Raw genomic sequence first — 20071 nt, 5'->3', positions numbered from 1 at the left:
GGACAGTCCATTGATGTTTGTGTATTAGGCAATACTGTAGGGAGTGTGGGGTAAGTAGATTTTTTTTTGTTGCTTTCAGCATCACTACATCAAGGGAAATATAGTATTCTTTCTAACAAAGATATCTACATATATTTCAGGATGTTGTGTATCCCTGGAAATAATCAGAATTCATGTAAAAAAAAAATACAGTTTTGAAAACATAGCTTATTAAACATTCTCTTGGCAAAACTTACCCTGGGTATGTGGTAAATTGAGCCAACTGAAAATGTCTAAGGAATGAAATATCACCACTAACTTTTAAAACCATATCTATCTTTATTTCCCAGACACAATTCAACACAATCCCTTTTTTTTGTCTTAATCATTTTAAGCATATTTTAACACAGGCTTAAGACCTAACAAACACTATGTACTTTTAACATAGGCCAAGCCCTGTTTTTACCTCATATCCCAGCAGTAATGGATTGCATTACACCTGGGAAGAAAACGCACTTGTTCCAAAACAAACATTTGGACAATATTAGCCCACACACCTACAAGGGTGCACTTTAATGCCAGTTTTATGACCTCATATTGAAGCTAATAGAGACCCTAACTAATGTATAGAACAATCTTAAAATGATTTACTTTGGTTTTGATTCAAGCATCATGAAACCTCTCTAAAACAAATTAATTTGACTAGTTCAAAATCAGTTTTTTTAACCTAACTTGCTTACTACTTTCCCCATGTGGTTTCTTCCTTCACATACTTCATGAAATTATTACCTCTTTCTAAATATTTGGTCAAATTATTAATTGTGTTCAGGTTTCCGAAAAAAGAAATGTAGCTCATGTACCCCACTTAGCCCTACAGCTTCAAGGTGTGAATATGACAAAACGCCTCAGTTTTGCCTCATACTTTTCAACCTATTTTGAACAGCTTTTGTTGACAAGCGAATTAGCTTTAAAAAGTAATTTGTCACAACCCCTTAAAGTTGTTTTATGAGTAACCTGTGACGAACTTTAACTACAATTATCCCACTCCATTGATCTTAAATTGCCAGTCATGTCATTGTTATACTGAAGTGAAACAATCAGGAATGTACCAGTATCAGGGGTGGGAGGAAATATTTATATAATTTCACATCAGTAGGAGCCTATTTATACACTTAATCACTTCTATTTTTAATACGCGAGATAAAGAAAACAAATAATGTATCTGAATCAGAGAAAATGCCATGTGTAAAATCTGTTGTAGCCGCCCGCCTATAGCGTAATGGTACGCTCCTCTCAAATCACGAGGAAAGCATGCACTTCCGTATTTTGAAGCGGACTAAAAGTCGGGAGAAGCTTCACGCACACAAACGGGGCACAATATGGATAGGTTTTGTTGTATTCTCTTGGTGTCGTTATCTGGAGTATCGACACAGTTTATACCACCGGTAAGTGCATCCAAATAATGACTATTCTGTAATCGTAAACTGTCAGCCAAAAATTAGTTTGCCTGAGTGCTAGCTAGAAAGTGCGTCTGCACATGAACAAAGCTTTTCTTTCTTTCGCCCTCTTAACAGTATACCGAAGAATGTCAGACGGGCATGTACCCTCCCAAAGGTCCAACGTAAGTATTTGCCATTAGTTAGAGTATGTTAGCTGGTTGTCCAAGGTGCTGTCAAATGTCCATAACATCTAAACAACTTGCATACATTGTGTAACACCTGGCACAATTTCACGCATGAGGCGGCATACATTATGGAAGGTTAACAGGAAGTGTTTGTATAACAGGTGCGTATTGTCATTAGCTACCTGCCTCTGTCCATAGGGCAACATTGACTACTGTAGTGACTACTGTATTCTCATAAAATGAACCTCACATGACAATATTGTGCAATACCACTTTTCAGGGTATAGTAAAGTGACCTCAATGTCATTATGCATCAATCTAACATTTATCATGTCACGATTTTGATCAGATTCAAAGGGTCTGTCACCTGGTACACAATAGACCTGGATTTGCCCCCTAGTGAAAGATGGAAGCTAATCATGACTGACAAAAAAGCTGAGGTGAGAGTATTACATGTCTTGTTTGTATCCATTTAAATTACATAAATGTATTTACATGACTGTTTTCTTATTCACTATTTGTCTGGTTTTCTTCAGTTGGTCACCTTGATCCAAGCTATCAGGGATTTGGCAAATGCTTTGGTTCCTAGTGGGAAACTGATAGATTTGGTCGACAAGGACTTGGTGAGAGCGTTTGGCCATTTCACTGGAAAACGATTACACCTCGTCACATGAAATAATTTCAATTATTGTTTGATTTAATCATGTAACTGTTTCTGATCCATGATTCATGGTTTTGTGGTCTGCAGCCTTTGATAGTGAATACCCTTCCCTACCCATTCAACGAGGAAATAAAAGGAATCGCGACCGCCTCCGGTGTTCCCCTTGGTAATATACATTAACCCACAATTGCCTTATTCCAACCCATGGCCACAACATCACTATCATTCAGTCTCTAGTTTCTGTCTCCTCGGCCTCTATTCTGATTTTATTATACATGTTTCACTCCAGGCGAGGTTGTCCTCTTCAACATCTTCTATGAGGTCTTTACGGTGTGCACTTCTCTAGTGGCAGAGGACTCAAATGGCAAGTAGCTCATGTTTGTTATGACACATTTCAATCAATACTTTAGTCAGGCAGCAAGTACATGTCATCGTGGTAGGATGTGACGCTTGAAGTTCTCATGTACACAGATCATTTTGGTTTCTCCTTGCATTGTCATAGGTAACCTTATCCATGGGCGGAATATGGACTTTGGACTATTCATGGGGTAAGAATGTCACATGAAGGGTCCTACCACGCATTGTGTTGATAGGAGCTATTACAAACCCAAATTGCTAGTCAGTCACAGATTTTAGATCATGTGTGCATTTGTAATTTGGGTGAATGATACCTCTTTAACCAATCATATTGTTCACCTTTTTCCAGTTGCTACACCTTTTATTTTCTGGAAAGTAATGCTCTTGTTTCTTTCTCTACCAGGTGGGACATGAAAAACAGGTCCTGGTTAATAACAGAGAAACTCAAGCCTCTGGTGGTCAACATCGACTTCCAGAGAGGCAACAAGACGGTCTTCAAGTCCACTAACTTTGCCGGCTACGTGGGCATGTTGACTGGCATCAAGCCGGTGAGTTCCAGTCTGCTCCGGGCTGCATTCAACAGGCACAAATGGAAGAAATCAACATTATCTTTTGAACGTGACGCTGAAGTGCTCTTTTTAACCAATGATGACAAAATTGCTTTCTTACATCTGTTTTAATATCATGGTAGTTGTGAGACAGTAATTTAACATTTCTCATTTTCTTTGAAGCATGCTTTCACTCTGACCATGAATGAGCGCTTCAGCCTTGATGGCGGATACATCGGTGAGCTACCCAAGACGCTCGGTCTCTCAATCAGTACATTATAGACCTGTGATGAATGCGGAGCGGGGAATGTTAAGTGTGTCTGTCCTCTCTCAGGGATCGTGGAGTGGATCCTGGGGCATAGAGATGGGATGTGGATGAGTTTCCTCACTCGTTCCGTCTTAGAGAATGCTACCAGGTATCGTTCTACTTTCATGGAAGTATCAAATTACTATGTTCTTTTTTTGTTATTGAAGATAATACATATTCTTGCTTTGAAACTTCTTATGGCTTAGATCCCGCTAACGGGATCGATATGACAACAGCCAGTGAAAGTGCAGGGCGCCAAATTCAAAAAAGAAATCTCAATTAAAATTGCTCAAACAGAAGTATTTTACACAATTTTTAAAGAAAAACTTGTTAATCCCACCAGTGTCAGGCTTTACAGCGAAAGGACACCAAACGATTGTTAGGTCAGCACCTAGTCACAGAAAATGGCTGTGTTTTTTCCAGCCAAAGAGAGGTGTCACAAAAAGCAGAAAGAGAGAAATTAATCACTAACCTTTGATCTTCATCAGATGACACTCATAGGACTTCATGTTACACAATACATGTATGTTTTGTTTGATAAAGTTCATATCTATATACAAAAATCTGAGTTAACATTGGTACGTTATTTTCAGTAGTTCCAAAACATCTGGTGATTTTGCAGAGAGCCACATCAATTTACAGAAATACTCAACTTTAATATAAGATGCACAGAATTAGATATACTTCTCCTTAATGCAACTGCTGTGTCAGATTTCGGAAAAAGCAAACCATGCAATAATCTGAGTACAGCGCTCAGTCAACAAATCAAGCCGTACAGATATCCGCCATGTTGGAGTCAAGAAGTCAGAAATAGCATTATAAATATTCACATACCTTTGATCTTCATCAGAATGGAATCCCAGTTCCAAAATAAATGTTTGATTTGTTCGATTATGTCCAAATACCTCCTTTTTGTACACGCGTTTAGCCCAGTAATCCAAATGCTCAATGCACGATCGCTTAGTTCAGACACAGTCAAAAAAGTTATTACAGTTCGTAGAAACATGTCGAATCGATGTTATCATAAATCTTCAATAATGTTCCAACCGGACAATTCCTTTGCCTTCAGAAATGGAACTCAAGCTAACGCTCATGCCACTCTGCCAGACCTGACTCAATCCCTCCTTCACAGTAGAAGCATCAAACAAGGTTCTAAAGACTGACATCTAGTGGAAGCCTTAATAAGTGCAATTCGACCCCATAGACTATTCTTCAATAGGCAAAGAGTAGAAAAACCACAAACCTCAGATTTCCCACTTTCTGGTTGGATTTTTTCTCAGGTTTTTGCCTGCCATATGAGTTATGTTATACACAGACATCATTCAAACAGTTTTAGAAACTTCAGTGTTTTCTCTACAAATAATATGCATATATTAGCAACTGGGCCTGAGTAGCAGACAGTTTACTCTGGGCACCTTATTCATCCAAGCTACTCAATACTGCCCCCAGCCATAAATTAATATGATGACAATACTTAGCGAAGTGGAATCTGAGATTTGGGCTCTATTATGGAGGAAAATCTGAGCACATTCAAGACCAGCATTTTGAAACTGACATTTCTTTGGTCTCACAAAAACACACCGTCTCTTTAACCCTGTGTGTGTCCAGCTACGAGGAGGCAAAGAACCTTCTGGCCCAGACCAAGCTGCTGGCCCCGGCCTACTTCATCCTGGGAGGGAACCAGACGGGCCAGGGCTGTGTCATCACCCGCTCCAGAGTCCTCAGCCTCGACATCTGGGAGTGAGTGGTTAAAAACACATTAGTATCCAATTTCAACTACCCTATCAATAACACATTTCTAGTACAGCAGGGGTCTCTTAACTTGTGTCATGGAGAAATACTGGATGGGCAGGCTTCTGTTCCAGCCCAGCACTAGCATGTCTGATTTGAAAAGTTGCTGGGGTGGAACGAAATCCCACATTTATGAGTTTGGAAATTCTAGAGTACAAATTTCAACTTATGAATGTAGATGATGCCCAAGATCACATTGCATCACAATAGTCATATTGTTAAAAACCTTGGTTTGTAAAACATTCAGGGATGTGATCAACACTACAAAAGGGGAATCTGAAATGTCTAGCTGATATTCTTGGTTTTACTTTCTCCCCAATTTTGTGATATCCAAGTGGTAGTTAGTCTTCTCCCATACGGATTCGGCGAAGGTCAAGAGCCGCGCGTACCCCTCCGACACACTTCTCACTTAACCCGGAAGCCAGCCGCACCAATGTGTCGGACGAAATACCATACAGCTGGCGACCAAAGTCAGTGTACATGCGCTCAGTCGCTAGAGTGCAATGGGACAAGGACATCCCAGCCAGTCAAACCCTCCCTTAATCCGGATGACGCTGGGCTAATTGTGCGCCGCCTCATGGGTTTCCCGGTCAGCTGCAACACAGCCCGGGATCGAACCCGGATAGGTAGTGACGCCTCTAGCACTGGTATGCCTAGATATTCTTGATTTAATCAGGAAACATTATACTCCTGTTGTGAAGGATTGAGCTGAAGCTGGGCCGCTGGTACGTTCTGGAAACCAACTACGATCACTGGAAGGAGCCTCTGTTCTTGGACAACCGAAGGACTCCAGCCATGAAGTGTATGAACCAGACCATGCAGGCAGTGAGTTAACCATTCCATGGCTGACCAAAAAGGGTCAACTCTGCTCCTTACATTATATTTCCTGTACAAATTTACTCCGTGCTAAGATTATTTCCCTTTCTCCTCAGAACATCTCACTGAAGACTGTGTATGACGTGCTGTCGACAAAACCAGTCTTGAACAAGGTGAGTCCTTATTTACTGTAGTATCAACCATTTTCGCAATTGAACAATTCATCAAATGAAATAAATCTAATGCATAAATCCTGTCAGTATTTTTCAACAAGACCAGCTGAGTGACATTGACTTCTTGTCATTGCAGTTGACCACATACACCACGTTGATGGATGTGAACGAGGGCAAACTGGAATCCTACATCCGTGACTGCCCCAACCCCTGCATGCCCTGGTGAAGCCTCCAACAGACCTCAGATCGGTTTCTAAATGATCTATTGCACAGAACAGTGGTGGGGAGATGGGCTTAACTGATTCAGAAACTGGATAATCATGTTGAAATATGTACAAGTCTTTGCACTAACTGCTCTGATCCAAATATTGCCTCAATCTCATTTGCTTAACCTGTGGGCACTAATAAGCACCTAAATTGGAACATAGTGGATGTACAGTAACATCACAGCTCTGTATGGGTTTTGACTGACATCCATTTTGAACTTGCAACAAGAAGTGGGGCAATGTATTTTGAAAGATGACATTGAGGATAATAGCTTTGTCATACAAGCAACCCAAAACACCTGTGATTGAATGTGCCTGTAAAGTTACAAGATGACACATACCCTTGGTTATTCTGAAAAGAGTGATCCCATTTGTTTGAAAAAAAATGCACTGCTGCACTCATGACTCCTATGCGCACAAATTACAATTGCCTTGAAAGCCTAACACTTGTCACCCCACATTTTCCAAGAATAGTCTAGATACTGGATGTATTTGTTTGAGATTATACAAAGTACACTAAATGACTAACATGATTTTATTTGCAGTTGTACTTTCATTTCTATATAGGCCAAATGGCACCTCACTGCTTTGTTCCAAATTAACATGTATTAGCCTTTCTACTGCGGAAGGGATAACAAGGAAACACCTCATTAACCAATTCTATACAAATCAGAGAGGATGATTTTCACCCAATTGAGAAAGTGCCCAGGAATAAACAGGCCTCATGAAAGCAGTTCACATTATTTGCATTCAAATAAACTACACTAGTTAAACCCAAAGACAAGCCACCGCTTTGCAAAGTTCAATCATTTTATTCTTAACTACATACAGTGGGAAACTGCCCCAAGAAACAAAAAAGGTAACATGTAAAGATGACCGACAGCCCCCCTCACCAGCAGGCTGAATGTAGTTTGAGTTCAAAGGGTCAGATGCTTAAAAAAAAGCATGGGAGCTAGCAAGACAATTAAACGAGGCCAAGAAGACAGAACAAATAAAACAATTCAAAATGACAAACAGATTCCATATCTGTAAAAAACAGAACTAAGGTGATTTAACAAGTTTACTAGACTTAGAGGATTCAAACGAGGCTTGTAACAGCAGCATTGATCAAGAGAGAAACCCCGTCCTAAAACCCCAAATTAGAAACAAATCATAGAACACATTCAGGAATCAGGGGCAGTATGTATCAACCGTCTCAGAGTAGGGGTGCTGATCTAGGATCAGGTCCAACTTGTCCATACACTCAATATGTATTATCTAAAAGACCAAACTGATCTTAGATCTTCAGCACTCCTACTCTGATGTGCTTCATAGATACAGCCTCGGGAGTAGAAATAAACAAAAACAGTGTTGGTTACATTACAGTTTTAGTTGTTCTAACCGTTTCGAGTGACACTCAGTCACTAGCAAGTCATGACATTGTCTCGCCATCCAATAAATCAATCATTAAGTACAAATAGGAGTCTGAACATCTTTAGGATGATTCTGTAGTGGTCAATCGACAATGTTCGTACAAGATTATTTTCATGCACTTTGTGCACCTATGGTTTCTGTAAGAAAGATGAAGAGAAAAAAAAAAGTAGAATCATTCTTCCTGGAGAGATCGCAAACACAGGAGATGGATACAATAGTATATAGCCAACATTTACATGACAGAATAATATCAGTTCTGCAACATACATTTATTTACCTGGACATTCTGTTAAGAAGTTGCACTCTACCGGTTTCATAAAACTCTGCCAGACAGTGAATCGTTTCACTAGGCACGGTCTGTACCTACCTGGTTCTTTGAGTGTGTGTCCATTGCCCACTAGTCCAGCCAGTGTGTCAGTGTTCCCATTGAGGATCTCAGCAGACAGATTATTATTCTGCTGTTCCTCGACTATCCTCTTCTGGAGCGCCTCCTGTTCATCACACACACACAGATTATTCGATTTCACAAGACCAATGATCAGAGTTTGTAAGAAGAGGAAAAAGGGAAGTGGACGTATTGATAACAGGGGAAATGGAGTCATTCTGTATTGTCCCACCTCACATATGACACTGAGCTGCATGGGTAAGTCCTCCACTTTGACAAAGTCTTCCTCGTCGGACTTCTGGCTCGTGTTCCCTGATCCCACCTCCTGCATGAATTAAATGAAAGCATTAGAAAGTATATAAATGATAAAGAATTGGAAATGTAATAAAGACATTGGAATACACATTTAAAAAATAAATAAATATATATAAATAAAATCAATCAACTTTTTAAATAGATTTTTGTAGTTTAAAAAAAGGACCATAGGCCTGTGTAGTGGTCTTACATCTATGTTGACCATGACAGGTGACTCTGTGTCAGGGCTGCTGCTGCTGTTTGAGCCCTGGGAGTGGGAGCCCTCCTGGTAGTTGGTGGTGGCTGAGGCCACACCTCCCTGGCTCTCCCCCTCTGGCCTCCTGTGCTCCACACCCTCCCCCTCTTCCTCTGGGGAGTCCACCACCTCGATGGACTCAGACTTACTGCTCTTGACTGGGCGGGGCGGGAGGATAAGCAAGCAGGAAAGTTTAGGATGGAGAGGAGAAGGTGAGGGAAAAAGGAGGAAGGGAGAGACAAATGATAGGGGAGGGGGGGAATGGGGTTAATTGAGAATCAGAGGGGCTGAAAACACAGGCATCCATCAGACCAAACATTGCTATAATGAAAACATCCGACAGCCATTTATCAAAATGTGGACTATGTACACAGCAAAAGGTAGATGAAAAGAAAAACAGGTAGTATTGTGGTTGACTAAAAACTAAAAAGACAGAAAACACAACAGTGAGTGTTCTTACCATCGTTACTCTCAGAGCTTTCTTGGTCTGACTTTGTCTCTCGGTTTCCATTTGCTGCTCCCTGAAATACAGGAGAAGATGGTAACTAGAGTCTAGTGGAAGTGTGTGTACTGAGTGTGTGTGGGCACGTGTCCTAACCAGTTGCTCAACTCCGTCATTGCTAGCTTGCAGGGAGGTCTGTACGTCCTGGGGCTCAGCTTCAAACTCCTCCATCTCCTCCACCTCGTTCTCATCCTCCCCACTGCCGTAGTTTGTCAGGGCCTGGGTCTCCGCCTTGGACAGACCTGGCAAAGAACAACCATGAAGGGTTAAGCACTGGGACATGACTAGTCTAGGGTGTGGCACTCGTCATAAATCCTAGTAGGGGTTTACTTGGTTGGAAATAGATTGGCGGGAGTTGTAACGATTTGACCAGAAAGATTCACAACAAATCCTCCATTGTGAACCTGCAGAACAGTCGATCACAAGCTTCCTCTAGTAGTTACGGTCACTAGCAATGTTTGCTGTGGTTGAACTAACTCACTTTGCAGAGAAGCGTTTAGGCTAATTGTGGCTTCTCGTATTGTAGTGTTCACTCACTAATAGAGAGAGGCAGACTCTCTCCATCGTCCTCCATCTCAGAGGTCTCGCTGCTCCTGCTGTCCTTCCTCTTGGTCTCTTTCTGCTCTGTCTCGTCTTCATCCTGTCACACAGAGTGAGATGTATAGTTAAAGACATTTACACTATCCTTAACCCCAACCTTTAGACTACACTAGGGGTGTCAAATGACCTTTTTTTTATTAAACATTTTTGGTGGTAGAAAACAAACAAAATATACTTTCAAATGACTAAACCAAATTGAAACTGTAAAATTATAATGGACCTACATTCATACAGTGTCCAGCTAATAATCACTGAAATTAAAGCTACACATTTAGGGAGGGTCGAAAATGCCAAAAACGTATATTTTTTTGCTAAGTTTGACAACAAAGAAATATAACATTTGATGAGTTTGACACCCCTGTGCTACACGATGTGTAGTCTAAAAAGAGAGATCTGGCTTGAAACCACACTAGAAAATCAGATGTTGAATGTTGATTTCCTCACTTTGTCTTCAAGATACACTGGGGAAAAGGACTTCTCGACCGCCGGCGACTTGTTCTCCTGAAAGTAGATGGAAATGTTCAGTCTTGAAATTGATTCCCTTATTTAGTCAGATCGAATCACACACACACACACACACACACACACACACACACACAAATCCAATAAGAAAACACACTCACCCCTATCCCCCCCACCTACCTCATTATTCCTGTGTTCACGCTTGACTTGGTTATTATTAGGGGATTGTCTCCTGTGGTTCTTGTGTCTGGCTTGGGAGTTAGCTTTATTAGTAGCAGTACTACTGCTGTTGCTGTCCAGGTCCTGCATGAGTCTGAAGAAGGCCAGCTCGTTAAACAGGATTTCAGAGATCTCCACCAGCAGGTCCTCGCCACAGTCCTTTAGAGTACGTCCTACAAACTTACTCAGAGAGTCCTGAGGGGAGGGAGAAACTTCGGGCTCAATTTTGACAATAACGTTAAGCTAAAACAGCACTAGATAATAGACAATATAGGTGTTGAGAAAATCTAAGAACGCTGCACACCGATACAACTGTGTGGCTTGGCTCTGCCCCCAGCCTTGCTTGTTCAGACCACTATGTCTCATTTGTTCCCATTGGAAACGACAGACCACAGCCTATCTTTGTTTAGTTATACAAATCTTTGCTGATACTAATTTTAAAATGGCTGAACCAATATTTCTGGATAATATATACTGCTCAAAAAAATAAAGGGAACACTAAAATAACACATCTAGATCTGAGTGAATGAAATGTTCTTATTAAATACTTTTTTCTTTACATAGTTGAATTATCACAAAAATGATCAATGGAAATCAAATGTATCAACCCATGGAGGTCTGGATTTGGAGTCACTCAAAATTAAAGTGGAAAACCACACTACAGGCTGATCCAACTTTGATGTAATGTCCTTAAAACAAGTCAAAATGAGGCTCAGTAGTGTGTGTGTGGCCTCCACGTGCCTGTATGACCTCCCTACAACGCCTGGGCATGCTCCTGATGAGGAGGCGGATGGTCTCCTGAGAGATCTCATACCAGACCTGGACTAAAGCATCCGCCAACTCCTGGACAGTCTGTGGTGCAACGTGGCGTTGGTGGATGGAGCAAGACATGATGTCCCAGATGTGCTCAATTGGATTCAGGTCTGGGGAACGGGCGGGCCAGTCCATAGCATCAATGCATTCCTCTTGCAGGAACTGCTGACACACTGCAGCCACATGAGCTCTAGCATTGTCTTGCATTAGGAGGAACCCACGGCCAACCGCACAAGCATATGGTCTCACAAGGGGTCTGAGGATCTCATCTCGGTACCTAATGGCAGTCAGGCTACCTCTGGCGAGCACATGGAGGGCTGTGCGGCCCCCCAAAGAAATGCCACCTCACACCATGACTGACCTACCGCCACACCGGTCATGCTGGAGGATGTTGCAGGCAGCAGAACGTTCTCCACGGCGTCTCCAGACTCTGTCACATGCTCAGTGTGAACCTGCTTTCATCTGTGAAGAGCACAGGGCGCCAGTGGCGAATTTGCCAATCTTGGTGTTCTCTGGCAAATGCCAAACGTCCTGCCCGGTGTTGGGCTGTAAGCACAACCCCCACCTGTGGACGTCGGGCCCTCATACCACCCTCATGGAGTCTGTTTCTGACCGTTTGAGCAGACATGCACATTTGTGGCCCGCTGGAGGTCATTTTGCAGGGCTCTGGCAGTGCTCCTCCTTGCACAAAGGCGGAGGTAGCGGTCCTGCTGCTGGGTTGTTGCCCTCCTACGGCCTCCTCCACGTCTCCTGATGTACTGGCCTGTCTCCTGGTAGCGCCTCCATGCTCTGGACACTACGCTGACAGACACAGCAAACCTTCTTGCCACAGCTCGCATTGATGTTCCATCCTGGATGAGCTGCACTACCTGAGCCACTTGTGTGGGTTGTAGACTCAGTCTCATGCTACCACTAGAGTGAAAGCACCGCCAGCATTCAAAAGTGACCAAAACATCAGCCAGGAAGCATAGGAACTGAGAAGTGGTCTGTGGTCACCACCTGCAGAACCACTCCTTTATTGGGGGGTGTCTTGCTAATTGCCTATAATTTCCACCTGTTGTCTATTCCATTTGCACAACAGCATGTGAAATTTATTGTCAATCAGTGTTGCTTCCTTAGTGGACAGTTTGATTTCACAGAAGTGTGATTGACTTGGAGTTATATTGTGTTGTTTAAGTGTTCCCTTTATTTTTTGAGCAGTGTATATTACACACACACACACACACACGTTAGTTAGCACTTTGTTAACTTGTTCGAGTGGACGTTTTCAGCTCTTATTCTACCAAAATAAACAGTTACCAGACTAATCTGAGGTTTGAGAGTCGCAATGGGGAAAACCTCTCCCTAACTTTGCTATAATATCATAACGCTGCAGCTGTACATAGTCCATCTGTAAATAGCCCACCCAATTTACCTACTTCATCCCCATACTGTTTTTATTTATTTACTTTTCTGCTCCTTTGCACACCAGTATCTCTACTTGCACATGATCATCTGATAATTTATCACTCCAGTGTTAATCTGCTAAATTGTAATTATTCGCTCCTATGGCCTATTTATTGCCTACCTCATGCCTTTTGCACACAATGTATATAGACTTTTTTTTCCTACTGTGTTATTGACTTGTTTATTGTTTACTCCATGTGTAACTCTTTGTTGTTGTCTGTTCACACTGCTATGCTTCATCTTGGCCAGGTCGCAGTTGTAAATGAGAACTTGTCCTCAACTAGCCTACCTGGTTAAATAAAGGTGGGAAAAAAATGCTTATCATACCTGCAGTATGCCTCCCAGCTGTCGGTGGAAGAAGCGTACAAACTCCTTGCTCTCGTCGTTCTGCTGGGTGAGGGTGAGCACCATGCGCCGCACCGACGTCAGCAGCTGGTAGGAACACACCTCGTCCATGTGCTCCTGACAGACCACAACAACCTCTTTCAGGGCTTTGCCTTTAACAACATATTACATTGCTAGCCTGGGTACCACTTTGCTGCTGGATTCAAGCATGCTAGCTTTGTCAAATTGTTTGTTGGGACATCAACAGGTTGGCTAAGGCAGAAACAAGGGCTTTTAACATTGCCAAGCGTGAAAATATCTGTTCCTAGAACATAATGTGAATCATTGCTCAAGTCACACAAGACATAACATAAGAATATTGTGACTCTCACTCCAAATGTAGAATAATTATGGAACAAAAGCCTGCACATCCAGACCAGTAGCTTTCCAGGATAAGGATTGACCACCCCTAGTATAAATGGAGAGGAGACAAAAGGGAGACCACTATAGAGTATTGAGTGTCCTACCTTGAGGAAGGGGATGACTTCAGTCATGATGGCCTTAATCTGTCGATCCAGCTGCTGGGTGTCGATCTGGGGACAGTGGACGTCACCTGACCAGACTCCTGCACCTTTACACACATGCACACTTATTATCTCCCATCTGAGGTGTGCGTTTTGTAAGCTGGCATCAAGAGAAAACTAAACAGCTCAGCACACCATTGCCACGTCCCATTTTTCTTTACTAAGAGGGTGAGATGGCACAATTCACAGGCTCTACATGAGACTGCAGACAGCCAAAGTGCTTTGCACTTGGAACCACTAGTGGGAGTGCTCACACCCTCCGACCACAAGATCGGAGAGCGAGGTCGACGTCTCTCGACGAGAGCGAGGTCGACGTCTCTCGACGAGAGCGAGGTCGACGTCTCTCGACGAGAGCGAGGTCGACGTCTCTCGACGAGAGCGAGGTCGACGTCTCTCGAATCGAACGTGCCGGCACCGCCGAGAGAGAGCGAGAGAGCCGCCGATAGAGAGGGAGAGAGCCGCCAAGAGATGTGTACCTTCCAGCAGCTGAGCAGCGCTAGCAGAAGAGTTAGCAGAGGCCTCAGAGGCAGTAGCAGCAGTGGTGTTGGGACTAAGCTCAGCCTTGAGCTTCATGCGCTCATACTCCCTCATCCTGGCGAGAGCCTTGTCTAAGTGGATCACTGTGTTACCTGGCAGCACAGCAAGGGGCAGGAGAGAGCAAGAGAAGGATATTAGAAGAGCAATGAGGGATAATACATTCACGTAAAGTTACCACAAGCTAAAGTTGTCCTTTGACCTAATGTGCTGTATATTAGAGCAATGTGCATTTTTGATTGCGCATTATTATTATTTTTACCTAAGTCGTCGTTAGCGAACGGCTCCAGGTTGGAGGTGGTGGACAGGGTGCTCTCGTTGTCCACCGATTCTGCGTCATTCCGCCTCTTACTCGGGTTGTGATGCTTGATGACCCGGATATTCTTCTCCGACACGTCCTGAGAGACAGAGGTAAAAAGGGAATTCAGTTACACTACTCAACCACAAACACGATTTAGAGAAAAGGGGGGAAAAAAGACCATTTCCAAAATGAGAACCATCATCATCCATCATTGTCTCGAATGAGGGGGAACTGATTCATTTCAGAGACAGCTCTGCTAAACTCCCTTGACGTATTTTGCGCCTGTTCTCTCTCGTGAAATCAGTGAGGGATGCAATAGACTAAAAACAATGGGCAGAGCATCTTCCCTTGTATCCTTTTCTCCTAACATGGGGAATCGGGCATCTCATCCATCACTGGGGAACAAAGGAGTGCTTTACAAAAGGGATGGTTCTAATTTAGCAAAACCTCCGGGGACCTGGGCTAGAACAAAGACCTGCACAGCCACACATCTAATCTGTCCGGCAGGCAGCAACTGCAACGCTTCGCTCAGATTGACGGATGGGCTGCAAGGCACAGCCTTTCTGACAACTGGAACACTGGATATCAAAGACGAGAGTGGGGGGGTGGAGAACAAAAGAGGTAAGAGAGAGAGAGAGAGGTATAGAGAGAGAAATAGATGGGCAGAGTGTTTAAGATGGATGGCTGGAGAGAGCGAGAGATGTTGAGAGAAAGTGAGAGGTGTCGAGAATAAGCTATGGGAGAGAGCGAGCTAGAGAAAAGAGAGCTGGGGAAAATTTGAAAAGAGAAAGGAGGGAGTGGGAGATATGACAGCCAAGTGATTTAATGAGGCAGCAGGTGTGTGTGTGTGTATATATGCCTGTGTGCGTATATCCATCTGTCTCACCCCGTCGCTGGTGGCCAGGCTCTCACTTGGGGTGAGCTCTGACTGGGAGCCGGCCGCCCAGGCCACGGGACCCAGGGAGGCCTGGTCCCCGGCCGCACTCTTGTCCGTCAAGTGCCTGGTCACTATGTCCTAGTGGTCAACAGCAGAGAGACATGGTTAAACATGAGAATCCAACAGCAAGGAAGGTTACAAGGAGCTGTACATTATGAGAAAAAAATAAACACTCGACACTCCTACGTAATTTATCGACAACATTTCAACCCCTCAGATCTTTATCAGCAGCTTCTTGTGGCTTGTATCCATTCCTATGAGGTTCACCCATATATTGTATGAAATACTATTTACAGTCTCAGAGTAGGAGTGCTGGTCCAGGATCAGCACAAGATTCTCAGACGTGTTCACCTGTAGAGAGTAGAGTGCCCTCTGGCGCAGGTAGTCGGTGTTGAGCAGCTGCAGCTCGTGGAAGAGCTCGATGAGGAAGTGGGGCCGCGACTCGTTCTGGGAGATGAGTGTGGCCACCTCTGAGTAGATGGTCTCCCTAAGGGCCTCGAACAGGGAGAAGTCACTGCTGGCACCTGGAGGTGTTAAACCGCAAGACAGACACTCTAGAAGATGTTGTCGCAAATAATAAGAAGCAGTCATATGTGGCAGTCTATTGGGGATATAATCTCAGGTTTCCATCCAGTAGTGAAGCGGTGGCGTTGCAGGCTTTAGCTCCAGCCCTGCTGAAACATACCTTCATCAGGACCTTGATTAGCTGAATCAGATGTGTCAAGAGTAGGGTTGAAGAAAAAGCCTGCACACCGAGTAGTTCTCTAAGAGCAATGTACGGCTTTAATCAAAGGCAATGATACTGTACAATCCAATACATTGTACCAGATTTCAGGTTATATGTTCTTAAATGTGAAAGAAAAAGCAATTGCATTAAAAAATATCTATATATTTTAAAGCCAATTAGAATGCCAAGTATATTAGATCAAGCCAGAGATTCCAAGGTTACAAAGGTTGGGATCTAGTTTGAGTCCGTTAAAAGTTTAACTGTAGTACACTCATGAGGTGCTTGTAAGACCGATATTAAACAAAAGTTGTTAAAAAAAAAAACTCTGAACTTCAATCAGTGACAATCAGTGTTAGCTGGTGCTTAGCTGTGTGCTAGGAGTGAGTTTACCTGGCACTTCAGTGCATGCAATTCTGTTAGAAAGGAAAGGTGTTCTCCAAGCATACGCTGTGAGGAAAATCAACAAATAAAGTGACGACATAAATAAATGTAAAATGTGGTCACATTACGAAGAGGTGAGGACATAAACCAAATAAAAAAAATGATAATTAAACTAAAGATGTGAGTGGACAAGGTGTGGTGTGATCGGTCAAGGTTTTGTACCGGAGGAGAGGTCGTTGGGCTTGTTGCCGGTCTTGGTCTTGCTGTCCAGTTTCTCCTGGGTCAGTTTGTCCAGCAGGCTCTGGTTCTGATCCCGCTGACGATGGGGCTGCGGCGCCCTCTCCTGGACAAAGTCGGCCGTGCTGGACACGCTGTCACTCTCCACTACTGGAGATACACACATGCAAGGAAAGAGAAACATTCAAAACAAATCGAGGGGAGAATGTGTGAAAAACATTTAAACTTTCTGCATTCGTCTATTGCATAGATAGCGTTGACCAAGTCGCCTTGAGCAATACCATTTCAGCTCATCTCCTAAATATTGAGAGGTCTTCAAATATCTATTCTTAGGGTTTAAATATATCAACAGGCAGGTGCTACACAGTGGTGGTGGTTGGAGCGAGTTACCTCCCGACCTTCCTAACTGAGCTGCTGGAGAGGAAGGAAAATGTCAGGTTCGAGAAAAAGCGCTCAATATAAACCACTGCATGTCCCGACACTGTCCCCGTACCCATGTTCTTGTGGTGTCCCTTGGCCCGCCGGGTCCTCCTCTTGGAGTTGGGCGTCTTGTCGCGGGAGGCCAGGCAGGCCTGGGCAGAGACCTTACGTCCTGCCCTAAAGGTCTTGGTGACGGTGGTGGGGTCAGCCGGGTCCGGCATGCTGCTGAAGCTCTCCTGGGAGGCCTGGTCGAAGGCCTGGGGCCGGGGGATGTTAGCCCCTCTATAGGGTAGAGGGGAGGGGGATTCGTTGATAGGATCTGGCGGCTGGGAGACGTTGAGCCAGCCAGATTCATGGCCACGACTGCTGCTTCCTTCATTCTGCTTCTGGGGCCTGGTGGGATGGATACAGACAGAGAAAGAAGGTTGGACTAATGAAGGATTTAAGTATAGAACTAAGTAGTAATGAAGTACATTGAGGCTAAAAAAGTATTTGATCCCCTGCTGATTTTGTACATTTGCCCACTGACAAAGAAATGATCAGTCTATAATTTTAATGGTAGGTTTATTTGAACAGTGAAAGACAGAACAAAAAAATCCAGAGAAACGCATGTCAAAAATGTTATAAATTGATTTGCATTTTAATGAGGGAAATAAGTATTTGACCCCCTCTCAATCAGAAAGATTTCTGGCTCCCAGGTGTCTTTTATACAGTCAACGAGCTGAGATTAGGAGCACAGTCTTAAAGGGAGTGCTCCTAATCTCAGTTTGTTACCTGTATAAAAACCTGTCCACAGAAGCAATCAATCAGATTACAAACTCTCCACCATGGCCAAGACCAAATAGCTCTCCAAGGATGTCAGGGACAAGATTGTAGACCTACACAAGGCTGGACTGGGCTATAAGACCATCGCCAAGCAGCTTGGTGAGAAGGTGACAACAGTTGGTGTGATTATTCGCAAATGGAAGAAACACAAAATAACTGTCAATCTCCCTCAGCCTGGGGCTCCATGCAAGATCTCACCTCATGGAGTTGCAATGATCATGAGAACGGTGAGGAATCAGCCCAGAACTACACGGGAGGATCTTGTCAATGATCTCAAGGCAGCTGGGACCATAGTCACCAAGGAAAAACAAATGGTAACACACTACGCTGTGAGGGACTGAAATCCTGCAGCGCCCGCAAGGTCCCACTGCTCAAGAAAGCACATATACATGCCCGTCTGAAGTTTGCCAATGAACATCTGAATGATTCAGAGGACAACTGGGTGAAAGTGTTGTGGTCAGATGAGACCAACATGGAGCTCTTTGGCATCAACTCAACTCACCGTGTTTGGAGGAGGAGGAATGCTGCCTATGACCCCAAGAACCCCACCCCCACCGTCAAACATGGAGGTGGAAACATTATGCTAAGGGAGTGTTTTACTGCTAAGGGGACAGGACAACTTCACCGCATCAAAGGGACAATGGACAGGGCCATATACCGTCAAATCTTGGGTGAGAACCTCCTGCCCACAGCCAGGGCATTGAAAATGGGTCATGGATGGGTCTTCCAGCATGACAATGACCCAAAGCACACGGCCAAGGCAACAAAGGAGTGGCTCAAGAAGAAGCACATTAAGGTCCTGGAGTGGCCTAGCCAGTCAGTCTCCAGACCTTAATCCCATAGAAAATCTGTGGAGGGACCTAAAGGTTTGAGTTGCCAAACGTCAGCCTCGAAACCTTAATAACTTGGAGAAGATCTGCAGGGGAGTGGGACTAAACCCCTCCTGAGATGTGTGCAAACCTGGTGGCCAACTACAAGAAACATCTGACCTCTGATTGCCAACAAGGGTTTTGCCACCAAGTACTAAGTCATGTTTTGCAGAGGGGTCAAATACTTATTTCCCTCATTAAAATGCAAATCAATTTATAACATATTTTCTGGATTTTTTTGTGGTTCCGTCTCTCACTGTTCAAATAAACCTACCATTAAAATGATAGGCTGATCATTTCTTTGTCAGTGGGCAAACGTACAAAATCAGCAGGGGATCAAATACGTTTTTCCCCTCACTGTATGCCTTTCATTCTTTGCATACACACACACACTAGGGCTGGGAATTGCCAGGGACATCACGATACGATATCACGATACTTAGGTGCCAATACGATATGTACTGCGATTTGATGTTCCAAACATATTGCTCACTATATGCCTGCTACAGAGGGACAAGAGAGAGCATGAGAAAACTCGTTTTGATCAGTCAGGGAAATAGAAGTGCTGAAAACATGTTGGCTAACTACTTTAAAAAAAAGACAGAACATGAAAAATACTGGAGTTTTGGGCACATGTACAGCCGACTAGCGCTAGCTAACGCAACCTACATCGATTTTACAAAATCGATACTTGGGAGTCAAACGATGATATTATTGTCCAAAAATAATATCACGACATGCAACTATGGATTTTTTCCTCCCATTACTAGGCACACCTTTTGTCTACAGTGTTGAGTGGGGAGCGTTGTAGGGGCGGGGGGAAGCTCAAGTACTCTGAGGTGTTGGGATCCAGCTGCTGCTGCTGTTGGTTGTCTGGGCTGGCTTGGCCACCAGCACTCTGAAGGAACTCACCCATAGCAGAAGGGAACAGGGGGTTGAAGTTAAACCCTGTGGAGGAGAGAAAGAAATGAAGTGAGCACACATGTTGAGGTATATTGTGCAGGTTAGCGGTTTTTCCAT

General features: G+C 43.7%; 2 protein-coding genes across 6 annotated transcripts in view; one reads left to right on the top strand and one right to left on the bottom strand.

Annotated features, from left to right (window-relative positions):
* Window positions 1–874: 874 nt before the first annotated feature.
* On the top strand, window positions 875–7060 carry LOC110534407 (acid ceramidase). Its single transcript, XM_021619264.2, has 14 exons — window positions 875–1424; window positions 1554–1600; window positions 1953–2043; window positions 2140–2226; window positions 2352–2430; window positions 2554–2628; window positions 2767–2812; window positions 3025–3169; window positions 3353–3407; window positions 3504–3585; window positions 5085–5216; window positions 5969–6092; window positions 6200–6256; window positions 6393–7060. The coding sequence occupies exons 1-14, from the start codon at window positions 1359–1361 to the stop codon at window positions 6480–6482; spliced, it is 1176 nt and encodes a 391-aa protein (XP_021474939.1). The 5' UTR covers window positions 875–1358; the 3' UTR covers window positions 6483–7060.
* A 258-nt stretch (window positions 7061–7318) lies between these two features.
* Window positions 7319–20071, bottom strand: part of LOC110534405 (pericentriolar material 1 protein) — a 37466-nt gene continuing 24713 nt past the window's right edge. For 2 of the 5 annotated variants that reach the window (XM_036933514.1, XM_036933515.1), the window contains exons 22-40: window positions 19828–19999; window positions 17431–17750; window positions 16923–17087; window positions 16710–16766; window positions 15944–16116; window positions 15542–15670; window positions 14617–14752; window positions 14297–14449; window positions 13764–13867; window positions 13240–13374; window positions 10615–10848; window positions 10417–10473; window positions 9910–10012; window positions 9469–9614; window positions 9331–9391; window positions 8826–9028; window positions 8553–8645; window positions 8303–8426; window positions 7319–8072 (exon numbers count right to left, since the gene is read on the bottom strand). In XM_036933514.1, the coding sequence (XP_036789409.1) occupies window positions 8047–8072; window positions 8303–8426; window positions 8553–8645; window positions 8826–9028; window positions 9331–9391; window positions 9469–9614; window positions 9910–10012; window positions 10417–10473; window positions 10615–10848; window positions 13240–13374; window positions 13764–13867; window positions 14297–14449; window positions 14617–14752; window positions 15542–15670; window positions 15944–16116; window positions 16710–16766; window positions 16923–17087; window positions 17431–17750; window positions 19828–19999 (2591 nt within the window). In that variant the 3' untranslated portion in view covers window positions 7319–8046. The remainder of the gene's footprint in view (window positions 8073–8302; window positions 8427–8552; window positions 8646–8825; window positions 9029–9330; window positions 9392–9468; window positions 9615–9909; window positions 10013–10416; window positions 10474–10614; window positions 10849–13239; window positions 13375–13763; window positions 13868–14296; window positions 14450–14616; window positions 14753–15541; window positions 15671–15943; window positions 16117–16709; window positions 16767–16922; window positions 17088–17430; window positions 17751–19827; window positions 20000–20071) is intronic. The other 3 variants (XM_036933516.1, XM_036933518.1, XM_036933517.1) reach the window with 3 other exon arrangements.

Source organism: Oncorhynchus mykiss, chromosome 10 (genome assembly GCF_013265735.2).
Source record: "Oncorhynchus mykiss isolate Arlee chromosome 10, USDA_OmykA_1.1, whole genome shotgun sequence".
Lineage (NCBI taxonomy): Eukaryota > Metazoa > Chordata > Actinopteri > Salmoniformes > Salmonidae > Oncorhynchus > Oncorhynchus mykiss.
Note: the sequence above shows the minus strand (reverse complement) of the source record. Positions and strands in the feature narration are given on the sequence as shown.

Coding starts and splice junctions, on each gene's coding strand:
- LOC110534407 (XM_021619264.2), top strand. CDS start 1,359: ATGGATAGGTTTTGTTGTATTCTCTTGGTGTCGTTATCTGGAGTATCG. Junction 1,425..1,553: donor CGACACAGTTTATACCACCG/GTAAGTGCATCC, acceptor CCCTCTTAACAG/TATACCGAAGAATGTCAGAC. Junction 3,408..3,503: donor CCTTGATGGCGGATACATCG/GTGAGCTACCCA, acceptor GTCCTCTCTCAG/GGATCGTGGAGTGGATCCTG.